This window comes from Rhinolophus sinicus, chromosome 1, assembly GCF_057876585.1.
Source record: "Rhinolophus sinicus isolate RSI-liver-muscle chromosome 1, RSI-T2T, whole genome shotgun sequence".
Taxonomy (NCBI): Eukaryota; Metazoa; Chordata; class Mammalia; order Chiroptera; family Rhinolophidae; genus Rhinolophus; species Rhinolophus sinicus.
The window spans coordinates 210,140,730-210,152,980 of record NC_142501.1 but is presented as its reverse complement, the minus strand read 5'-3'; the positions used below and the strand labels follow the sequence as shown (position 1 = coordinate 210,152,980).

At 44.5% G+C, this 12,251-nt stretch overlaps 1 protein-coding gene across 1 annotated transcript in view; it reads left to right on the top strand.

Annotated features, from left to right (window-relative positions):
- OTOP1 (otopetrin 1) overlaps positions 1-12,251 on the top strand; it is a 33,318-nt gene that overhangs the window by 8,899 nt on the left and 12,168 nt on the right. Inside the window, exons 2-3 of the mRNA XM_019716574.3 lie at positions 1,960-2,096; positions 7,180-7,238. Of these exons, the coding sequence (XP_019572133.3) occupies positions 1,960-2,096; positions 7,180-7,238 (196 nt within the window). The remainder of the gene's footprint in view (positions 1-1,959; positions 2,097-7,179; positions 7,239-12,251) is intronic.

Below are 12,251 nucleotides of genomic sequence, written 5' to 3'. Positions count from 1 at the left end.
CACTCTTAGATGGACCATTTCTTTGGAAAAGCTTCTAGAAGCCTTCTGTTGATTCCACCAATCTTTGTTGACAATATATCATTTGTCAGACCTTGGGGTGGGTACAGTGAAAAACAGGACACAATACCGCCTTCTAGTTTCAGCTTATCTGGCCAATAGTAGAACTTATTATATATAATACATATATATTATTTTTAATTGTAGTAATAGATACATAACATAAAATTTGCCCACTGAATCATGTTTAAGTGTACAGTCCAATTGTGTTAAGTACATTCACGCTGTGCAATTAATCTCCACAACTCTTTCATCTTGCAAAACCCTGTAGCCATTAAACAAGTCCTTTAACCCCCTCACGCCAGCCCCAACCACCATTCTACTTTTTTTTCTTTTGTTTTTTAATTAAAGTTTATTGGGGTCACAATTGTTAGTAAAGTTACATAGATTTCAGGTGTACAATTCTGTAACACATCATCTATAAATCCCATTGTGTTTTTACCACCCAGAGTCAGTTCTCCTTCCATCACCATATATTTGATCCCCTTCACCCTCATCTCCCACCCCCCACCCCCCTTACCCTCTGGTAACCACTATACTATTGTCTGTGTCTATGAGTTTTTGTTTCTCATTTGTTTGTCTTGTTCTCTTGTTGTTTTTGGTTTATATAGCACATATCAATGAAATCATATGGTTCTCTGCTTTTTCTGTCTGACTTATTTCGCTCAGCCATTCTACTTTCTGACTCTACGAATTTAAGTATTCTAAGGAACTTCATAAAAGTGGAATCATACATATTTGTCTTTTGTGACTGGCTTATTTCACTTGGCATAATGTCCTCAAGCTTCATCCATGTTGTAGCAGGTGTCAGGATTTCCTTCCTTCTTAAGGGTGGACCTACTGTATGGATGGACCACATTGTGTTATCCATTCATCTGCTGGTGGACCCTCGGGTTGCTTCCATGTTTGGCTACTGTGAACAATGCTGGCATGAACATGGGTGTACAAATATTCCATTGTGTCCCTGCTTTCAATCCTTTTGGGTATATACCAAGAAGTGGGATTGCTGGATCCCTCAGAAATACTATTTTTATTTTATTTTTTTTCGAGAAACTGCCATACTGTTTTCCACAGTGGCTGCACCATTTTACATTCACATAAAAGTGCACTAGAGTCCCAGTTTTTCCACATCCTGGCCAACATTTGTTATTCTTTCTCTTCTGTCCATTTCCCTCTGTCTCTCTCTCTCTCTCTGTCTCTCTCTCTCTCTCTCTCTGTCTCTCTCGCTCATAGCAGCCATCCTAATGAATGTGAAGTGGTTTTCATTTACATTTCTCCACTTAATCGATTAGTGATGTCAAGCATCTTTTCATGTGTTAATTAGCCATTTGTCGGTCTTCTTTGGAAAAATGTCTATTTGAGTCCTTTGCTCATTTTTTAATTGGGTTGTATTTTTTTGTTGTTGCTGTATTTTTGGTTGTTGTTGTTGCTGATTCTAATGCCTTATCAGATACATGATTTGGAAATATTTGGTAGTGTCCTCCTCTGATGCACGTTGTTTTTAATTTTGATGCCCTGCAATTTATCTTTTTAACCTTTGTTCCCCATGCTTTTGGTGTCATAGCCAACAAGTCATTGCCAATCCAACATTGTAAAGAATTTTCCCTACACTTTCTTCTCCGAGTTTTATACTTTCAGGTTTTACATTTAAGTCTTGGATTCATTTTGAGTTAATCTTTGTCTATGGTGTAAGGTCAAGGTCCAGCTTCGTTCTTTTGCATGTGGAGACCCAGTTTCCCCACCGTTGTTTTTTGCAATGACCGTCCTTTCTCTATAGAATTGTCTTGTCAAAAGTCATTTGACCGCGTACGTGAGGATTTAATATCATTTATTTTCAAGTGCTATCAGTGAATATGAACACTTACATGTGTGTTTCTACTCCCCCCGCCCCCCCCCATTTAGGCAGTATCACATTGTTTGCAGTCATTACCATCATCCTGGGATGTCTCAAAATTGGGTACTTCGTTGGATTTTCTGAATGTCTATCAGCCGCTGAAGGAGTGTTCCCTGTCGCACACGCAGTACATACTCTGTTGCAGGTAAACCATTGGATGTTTGTTTATGTTGCTTTGCTTCCTGTTAAGTGTGTCCCAGGGTGTATAAAATGGGATATGTGGGGACAGTATGAGGTGAGCCTGAGTCCATCTCTGAGGCTCTGTCCTTCAGCTGCCTCCATGTAAAATGGGACTCTGTGTCCCCTTGGCCATCTTTGTAGGAATCCTATGAGACAGAACTTGTAATGACAAAGAGTCAGGAAATTCTGCCAAGCCAACATCCACCAGAAATGGCTGGAGGGGATTTAACATAACAGTTTTACTGAAATATAATTCACATACCATACAACTCTCCCATTTAAAGTGTGCAAGTCAGTGATGTAGTGTATTCATAGAGTTGTGCAAACATCGCCACAATCCATTCTAGAACATTTTCATCCCCCCCCCAAAAGAAACCCTGTGCCATTACAGCCACACCTCTGGGTCATCGAAACACTTGTTTGTTTGCTTACTTCTGGATTAAAATCTTTTAGAAATGTATGAGACACTCTTTCTCAGCATTGGTCCTCTTGGTGTGGCTAAGAAGTAAGGATTTCATGTATATAATTTAAATATATAGCTTAGAATCGGAAAAGTCCGTGTTTGAAAAGAATCTTAGATGGGCCTCCAGCTCAGCTTCCATCCTTAGCAGAAACCCCTGGCAACGGCTATCAGAGCCGGGGTCCCTGTTACTCTAACAACAAAAGTGAAAATGAACATTTCTGTAGAACTTCAGAGCACGCAAAGTGCTTTTCATTCATCACTGTGGGATGCTCCCAACCACTCCACAAGGCGGGGTGTTGGATCTTCATGCTCATTCCCAAGGAAGAGCCTGGACAGCAGAGAGGGCAAGTGACACACCCAAAGTCGTGGCTGAGACGTGATGATTCTTCTCCACACAAGTCACCCTGGAAGATCATGAACTTGATCCAGTGACACTGTCATCGCTCCAAGTATTTCTGGAGTCCCAGTTTAAGAACGTCCTTCAGGACCAAAACTCCACCTCCAGGGTGCCAAGGACACCATTTTCAGACTCCGTCTTTCATCCTAAGTGGTCTCCAGACCGTGTGCCCCGGCAACTTCAGGGTGCTTCTTGAGATCAAATGCGTCCTCACAAGTGAAGCTCTGAGAGGAAGTGTCAGAGGAGCGCACCCCAATTTGGCTCTGTGATAGCGTGGTGGAATGGGCCGGTAGCTGCCTGGGGGACTGGTTTGAAAGGGTCACCTCACATTTGAGAGTTGCTATGGGCTGACTTGTGTGTTTCCTAAATTCCTATGTTGAAATCCTAACCTCCAGGACCTCAGAATGCGATGGTCTATGGAGAGAGGGTCTTTATAGAGATAATTAAGGCTGAATGAGGCCATGGCAGTGGGAGGGGGAGGGGGGCTAATCCAATAGGACTGATGTCCTTATGAGAAGAGGAGATTAGGACACAGAAACACAGAGGGACGACCATGTGAGGACACTGGAGGAAGATGGTCATTTATAAGCCAAGGAGACTGGCTTCAGAAGCAATGAAACTGCTGACACCTTGATCTCAGACTTCTGGCTACTAGAACAGAGAGAAAATAAACTGCTGTTGTTTGAAGCCACCCAGTCTATGATACTATCTTATGGAGCCACCAGCAAACTAACACAAGAGACACCTGATTGTTTATTCCAGGGGAGTCAAATCCCATGGCGACAGGGTCTTAAAGTGAGACCAGTGATGATGTGAAAAGCTTTAGTGAGACCAGAAAGAACTAGCTCCTTCCTTCCTTCCTTCCTTCCTTCCTTCCTTCCTTCCTTCCTTCCTTCCTTCCTTCCTTCCTTCCTTCCTTCCTTCCTTCCCCTGCCTTCCAAATTGGGCAAACACTGTTCTCAGTACTGGGAATACAGGGTGAAAGCTGCAGTCTGTGTGCTATGGTGGTGTCAGTCACATGGGGAGACATTTACCAAAGAATGGGCAATGACAACACTAGGGCACGATGCTTTGACCAAACTTACCCAGTGACAAGAAACTCCAGCTGCCTCTCACCACCTTTGGGGTGAGGGGTGTTTTCTGCCAGGGAAGAGCCCCAGAGTTGTCAGTGAAAGAGGGATGTAGTGTGTCAGAGACCAGTAAACAAAGACGTCTTGGGGATGTGTGGCCTTTCCATGTGACAGGGAAGAAAATGTGTGGGGCTGTGGGGGAGGAGAGCTGTGGCGATGGGGCAGACTGGAGCCATGGTTTAGTGTAGGGCTTGGAAGCACACGCTCTGGTCAGACTCCCTGGCGTGGCACAGACCAGCAGGGTGACGTCGGGAAATGACTTACCCTCTCCGGGTCTCAGGGATCGCATCTGCAAAGTGCCTACTTCATGGGGTTCTTGTGAGGATTAAAGGTACGGATGTGTGTAAAGAACTTTGCAGTGAGCACTTGGTCAAGGTGAGGGCACGTAGGAGCTCGGGCTTTATCTTGAGGGCAGTAGGGAGCCATTGAAGGCTTTAGGCAGAGGAATGACCTGGACAGATGGAAGTTTTCACTCTGTTATTTGGTGGATTGGAGATCTCTCTCTTCCTAATTTAGGGCATTTTTATCAGTCACTGAATTAATTTATCAATCATTCTATACCTATTGGACACTTACTATGTGCCTTTGCTGCATTAGATAACTAGAGAATGACAACAATTATTAAAAAAAATAAAAAAAAAATAAATATATATATATATATATATATATATATATATATATATATATATATATAGTGTTTATTTATATTTTTAAATTGTGGTAAAATACACATAACACGAAGTGCCATCTTAGCCATTTTTAAGTGCAGTTAAGCAGTGTTAAGTATATTCACATGATTGTGCAATCACCTTGCACAATCTTCAGTACTCTTTCATCTTACAAAATGAAATCCAGTCTCCATTAAACACTAACTCCTGATTCCCCACTCCCCCTGCCCTTGGCAGCCGCCATTCCACTTCCTGTCTCTATGAATCTGACTGCTCTAGGGACCTTATAGAAGTGGAATCATACAGTATTTGTCTGGCTTATTTCACTGAGCATCACGTCCTCAAGGTTCACCCACGCTGCAGCAGGTGTCAGAATGTCTTTCCTTTTTAAGGCTGAGCAATATTCCACTGTATGGATGGACCACATTGTGTTTATCCATTCATCATCCATTGGTGGACACTTGGGTGGCTTCCACCTTTTGGCCACTGTGAATAATGCTGCTATGAACATAGGTGTGCAAATATCTTTTTGAGAACCTGCTTTCAATTCATTTGGATATGTACCCAGAAGTGGAATTGCTGGATTGTACAGTAATTAAAAATATTGGGCTGGCCCGGTGGCTAAGGCAGTTAGAGCTCCGTGCTCCTAACTCCGAAGGCTGCCGGTTTGATTCCCACATGGGCCAGTGGGCTCTCAACCACAAGGTTGCCAGTTCAATTCCTTGACTCCCGTAAGGGATGGTGGGCTGTGCCCCCTGCAACTAAGATTGAACACGGCACCTTGAGCTGAGCTGCCACTGAGCTCCCAGATGGCTCAGTTGGTTGGAGCGCATCCTCTCAACCACAAGGTTGCCGGTTCGACTCCCACAAGGGATGGTGGGCAGCGCTCCTTGCAACTAGCAACAGCAACTGGACCTGGAGCTGAGCTGCGCCCTCCACAACTAAGACTGAAAGAACAACTTGAAGCTGAACAGCACCCTCCACAACTGAGATAAAAGGACAACAACTTGACTTGGAAAAAAAGTCCTGGAAGTACACACTGTTCCCCAATAAAGTCCTGTTCCCCTCCCCCAATAAAATCTTTTAAAAAATTTATTAAAAAATATTGTATAACATTGTTGAAAAAAATTGGAAAAGAGAATAAAAATGTACCTATAAGCCCATTAACAGGAACATTTGTTGTTGCTTTTAGGTATTCCCTCTATTCCTGTGCTTAAGTGTACATTCTTGTCAAATTTTACATAGAAAGTGCAGAATTTTCTATTCCAAGTTTTTTACTTAAAACCATAAACTTTTTTGTGCTGCTATATAGTCTTTATAAAAGCATCAGTTAGCATAAGTAGCCGTCTAACTTAGAGTTCATTGATAAATAAAATGTATTTAATTATTTCCCTGATGTTGGGCTGCAGGTCATCTTACCGTCATTACCACCTGCTTTTTCAATGATCAGATGTTTTAAGAATCATGCCTTGAAAATGTTTTCCAAAGCAGGACAGTAAATTTTAGGTAAAACAACATACAAGAGATAGTACGCGTAAATGTACTTCGTTTTGTGCTGTCTTTTTATAGCACTTAACCACCAAATGAAGATTAAAAGGACAAATTTATAAAGTGCCCACCAATGTTTGGCACATAGTAGGTGCTCAATATGCATTTGTGTCTAAAATAAGGCCCGGAGTGTTTTAGGAGCTCAAAAACTGCCTGGTACACAGGAAGTGCTCCATCAATATCAACAAATGAGTAAGTTGACAGTGCAGAAGCTTTGCTAAAGTTGTACCCACTCCGGGCATTGTTCTAGTAGTTGACATGGATTATCTTAATTGCTCACGACACTCAAGATAGGTTCCATTATCAGCCGCATTTCACAGAAAACAGATGTAGAAAATTTCCCCGATTTGCCCATGGCCATGTGAGCCAGGATTCTCCCACAGGTCGGATAGAGACCTCCCTGAGCCCAGCCCCTCTCCTGTATTCTTCTAGTGATGTGGCCAGGGGACTGGGAAGCTTATGTTGTAGAGTGACAGCCTGAGTCAGTTCTGTACTTCACTTAAAGCATTCACCATTTGGCTTCTGTCCACTGGCGTGGTAACTGTGAGTGGGTGATAAAAACAGGTTAACAGGGGTGATGACAGGTAGCTGTCGCTCCCCAAACCCTGTCCCACGGAAGGAGGCCTCACTCTGATTCTCGCCGCCTTATTCTGAACTCGGTCCCCAATGGGGAACGGCACTGTCACTTGAGATGAGGATAATGACGTGCTGTTCTTCTGGGGGAGATCACGGATGTCCCCAACATGCCCCACACCTTCTCCTTCAGTTTTTATAGTTTTAAAATGTGCAAATATAGTGATGTTTCCCGCTGATGTGTCTTTCTTTCCTTCCTTTTCATCTAGGTATATTTCCTTTGGGGGCACGCAAAGGATATCATCCAGTCTTTCAAAACACTGGAAAGGTAAAAATCGTGTGTGGGTCCCTGCTTTACATGTTGAATTTCTTGTCCGGTTAGAACTAACGAAACTCGTCAATGCCATCTTGGTTGGGTTATAAATACGAGACCAACTCTCTGCTCCATCCCGACAGGCAAAGCCTTCACTTGTGGCCGGAGAGGAGGCCCTGTGCCTTCGGTCTCTTCCTGGGGACAGCACTGGAAGTAGGATGATGTGGGTTTGAACTTTCTCTCCACTCCACCATCTTAGACTCTTCCCCTTTGTGGTCCTCAGTTTTCCTCATCTGTAAAATGGAGATAATAGCATAGCCAACCTCCAAGGGCTGAGTGAAGTAATTGACGTAGAGCTTGCAGGCACATACGAGTACTCAGCAAATGTCTGGTCTGTTATTATCTCTGTCCACCTCTCTCTTGAGGTAATTGTGAGGATCGAGGGAAAGAATCCGTAGGACAATGGGATGGGTTACCTCAATGCAAGGTATTCTTATTCTGCCAGGAAGCCCTGTGTGTACACATACTGATGGAAAAGGGATCAGTATTTGCTTCATAGAAAGATCCCTCATCATCTACACTGTCAGTGAGGAACAGAAAACTCTGTTTTAATGTACCGTTTAAAATGACAACTGATATTTCAAAGGTTGATGTACCTATGTCTAACCACCGGATAGAACTATTTTAATAGATTATTGAAATAGAAATGATTTTCACTGACCTCATTATGCAAAAAGCATCAGCTTCAACAAGCTATCAGGCATCTATTGCGCTCCTACTCGGTGCAGGGCCTGCTACAGGCACTGTTGGGGCCATGAAGTGACAATGGGCTGAGATGTCCCAGGCCGCTGAGTGTCATGCCTGGAGTTGTGCACTGGCAGCCTGTGTTATCCCCTGTGCAGCCCCAAGCAGTGGCCTTGGCAGTGACCTTTAACCCCCGTCTTAACACAAAAAGTCACTGCTCCTGCGGGGGCCTCCTGCTGCAGGGGAGGGGAATGGACAAATGGGGTCAAATGGACAAATCAGGGATAAAGGAGGTCCAGGCCCCAAGGACCCAGCGAAGACAGTTTTTATGGTCCCTGAGAGCAGGACAAAGATTCCAACACCCATCCTCATGGTTAATCTGCCTGCGGCTCTGTGAGAGTAACGTAACTAGGTTGCTCTGCCTTACATGGCTGAGGTGCCAGCAGGTGAGGGAACGTACCCCAGGTCGCCAGAGTGCTGGTGGAAGGTCTGGGATTGCCTCCCAGTTTGTCCCAGTTTGTATGCTGGGTGGACAGGAGGTGTGTCTGTCACCAGCTCTTCCTTCCATCCGCAGGCTGGCTGTGCTCACAGCTTAAGGAGAACACTTGGGGTTTATGTTCTGAGGCAGGGTTTTGCTTCATCTACTCCACAGTGATTCTTTAAAAATTGTACTTTTTTCCCTGATAAAACTTGTAAGGATACATACAGTAGAATTTAAAAATCACCACAATGCCACTGAATTATGGGGGGGATTGAATGTCTGTGTCCCCCCAGTTTCATAGGCTGAAGCCCTAACCCCCAATGTGATGGTATTTGGAGGCAGGGCCTTTTGGAGAGAACTAGATTTAGATGAAGTCATGGAGGTGGGGTCCCCATGATGGAATTAGCGTCCTTATGAGATGAAGAGGGACACCAGAACTCTCTCTCCACGTGCACCCAGAGGAAAGGCCTTGGAGGATACAGGGAGAAGACGGCCATCTGCAAGCGAGGAATAGAGCCCTCACCAGGAGCCAGCGGGCACCTTGATCTTGGACTTTGAGCCTGTAGAACTGTGAGCAACAAGCGTCTGCTATTTTGTTTTAGCAGTCGGAGCTGACAAAGGCAGCCACCACCCGGAGGTTACTACTGCTAATGGTTTGGTCCGCTATCTTCCAGTCTTTGCCCCATGAACAGATATATTTTGTTTTCCTTTTTACTGTTGTGGTCTTGCTTCTCTTGCTCTGCCTTTTCTTTTCAATTTGTTCTTAGCCCTTTTCCCTGTGAGTCTTTTTCTACACCCTGATCTTTATTGATTGCACAGTACCCCATAACCATAGTGCATCTAACCAGTGCCCTGCTGCACTAGTCACCTATTGCCTTCACAACAGAATATCACAGACTGGGGCAGCTTAAACAACAGAAATGTATCTTCTCGTGGTTCTGGAGTCTGCAAGTCCAAGATCAAGGTGCCCATAGGGTTGGTTTCTGGTGAGTCTTCTCTACTTGGTCTGCAGAGGACTGCTTGTTGCTGTGTCCTCACATGGCTTCACACGCCAAGTCCTCACAGGGCAGGAGACAGAGACAGACAGAGAGAGAGAGAGAGAGAGAGAGAGAGAGAGAGACTCTTCCTCTTCTTCTAAGGACACAGTCCTGTTGGATCAGGGCTGCATACATATGACCTCACTTAACCTTAATGACCTCCTTGAAGGACTTACCTTCAAATACAGTCACACTAAGGGTTAGGGCTTCAGCATATACATTTTAAGGGGACACAGTCCAGTCCATAACACCTACCGTGTTTCCCCGAAAATAAGACCTGGCCGGACCATCAGCTCTAATGCGTCTTTTGGAGGAAAAATTAATATAAAACCCAGTCTTATTTTAATATAATATAAGACTGGGTATAATATAATATAATATAACATAATACAATATAATATAATAAATACCAGGTATAATATAATATAATACCAGGTCTTGTTTTACTATAACACTGGGTAAAATATAATATAATACCAGGTATAACATAATACAATACCGGGTCTTATACTAATTTTTGCTCCAAAAGACGCATTAGAGTTGATGGTCCGCTAGGTCTTATTTTGGGGGAAACACGATATTGTTGGGCAATTAATCTTTCTGAATGTTTGGTTGTTATTATAATAGTACTGCAATGAACATCTTTAGTCAAAAATATTTCTGAACATTGCTGATTATTTGCTTGGGTTAAACTCTTAGAAGTAGCATTGTTGGGAGAAAGGGCGAGATGTTTTCCACAAACGAATATTGAGCAGCTTGTCTGTCCCCAGGAACTCCTGGCTGGATAGAACAAACTTTCCCACTTATAAAGCACTTTCCTTTACCTGTGTTCTGAGGTCCTCATGCACCATAATCCTGTCAGGTACGGACAATAGGTATGATCGTGATTCCATTCAGCAAATGAGGAAATGGAGGCTGAGAGAAATGAAGCAGAGCCCAAGGTCAGGCAGCTCCCCTGGGCAGAGCTGGGCAGGACACGAATGTTGACTTTTTTCATTCATAGCATCACAGGACTTCATTTGCTGGGTGAAGTCATTCCTTTTGCTTTGGTCATTTATTTAATCACAGCCTCGGGACATTTGGGCCCATTTCAGTCCAAAGGGATCTTTGGCTTTGTTTTCTAGACCTGCCTGCCCAACACAGCAGCCGCCAGCCACCAGCCACACGTGGCCACGGAGGACTTGAATTGTGGCGAGTCCACCCCGAGACGTGCTGCAAGACCAAAATACACCCTGGGTTTCAGAGACTAGGGTGACAAACAGAGTGTAAAATAGCTCAATAATAATTTTTGGGGGGGCATTGATTACATGTTGACATCATAGTATAGTAGATATATTGGGTTTAACAAAATAGTATCAAAATTATTTTCACCTGTTGCTTTTTACTGCTTTTAAAAATGTGGCCACCAGAAAATGTAAAATTAGACCTGTGGGTCACATGTGTGTCTTGCGCTATCTGGTTCTGGACCCCCTAGGCTGTACACCCAGACATTTACCACCAGGATCTTCCATCTGAGGGAAGGCTGAGGGGCTGGCACAAGGTCCTGCCTTGGCCTTGTTTGTTACGTGGTTGGACACAAGTCTCTCCCTGTCTCTGGGCTTCTTTCCTAAACTGGACAGTCAGTGGCTTGAACCAGACATGCACATAGCGTGATTCATCCTGTTTTGTTTGTAGGGCCAAGTGTGAAGCATTTTTGAGTTACTGACCACCTTTAGGTTTTAGATTTAGATTTTTCTCGAAAAACTGGAGGATTTGGCAATCCCAAGTGTGCGTGGCAACAAAGCTGAGCCTGGGTTGTACCCTCCAGATGGGGGCCACCCCCTCAGTGTGCTGTGGTCCCCACCCAACCCTGTTGCCACCCTAGATCCATTTTGTCCATCACCATTTCCTGCCAGGCCCTCAAGGCTCGGGAACTTGCCAGCTCTGGACTTACTGCTTTCGTCTGGTCTTTTGAGCCAATATCCCACCATCCCATGCTTTTAGTACCTATAGGGATTTTTCTTCTGATACGAGAATTCCTCTTACCGGTTTGAGTCCTTTTCTTTGCCCAAGGCTGAGGTTTAGCGGAACAGTAGGTTCGAAAGCAGAGCTGGCAACCTAAGTGAAGATCAGAAATGGCTCATGGAAGCCTTCTCTTTATTGTGGTCTGGGGTTATCGGATCCAAGTATGAGCCACGACATGAGGAAATGACGTCTGCCCTGAATTCATAGGACAATTTCCACATCAAACCAACAGGAGGCCGCCAGGTCGCAGAGGGGAGCTCGCATGGCGGAACAGCCTGCATTCCCTCCTCTGGTTCAGTGGGCCTGGGCTCGGACAATTGCCATTTGGACCAGGAAAGAGGAGAAGAAAGGGGTGCTGTGTACATTATAACTAAAAGAAAAGCCAGTCAGCCTGAGGCAAATGGCATTGTCTGCCTTTGTCAAAGGCTCTATACAATGCCTCCCAGACGCCCTTGAGAAGGCTGGCCACAATCTATGGCACTTGGGCAAGTGCGAGGGGCCAGCAGATGGGCAAACATCTGACTTAGACATCCTGGGAGGCTGTTTCCTTCTCCGGGGGTGCCTGGACTTTATGCAGCTGCCAAAGGAAGCTAGGTTTTGCTCGCAGTTACTCGTGGGAGCCCCAGAAGGGTCAGCTGGGGTTAAAATTCAGAGCAACCTTGTGGTTGAGAGGACACGCTCCAACCAACTGAGTCATCCGGGAGCTCAGCGGCAGCTCAGTTCAAGGTGCCATGTTCAATCTTTAGTTGCAGGGGGCGCTGC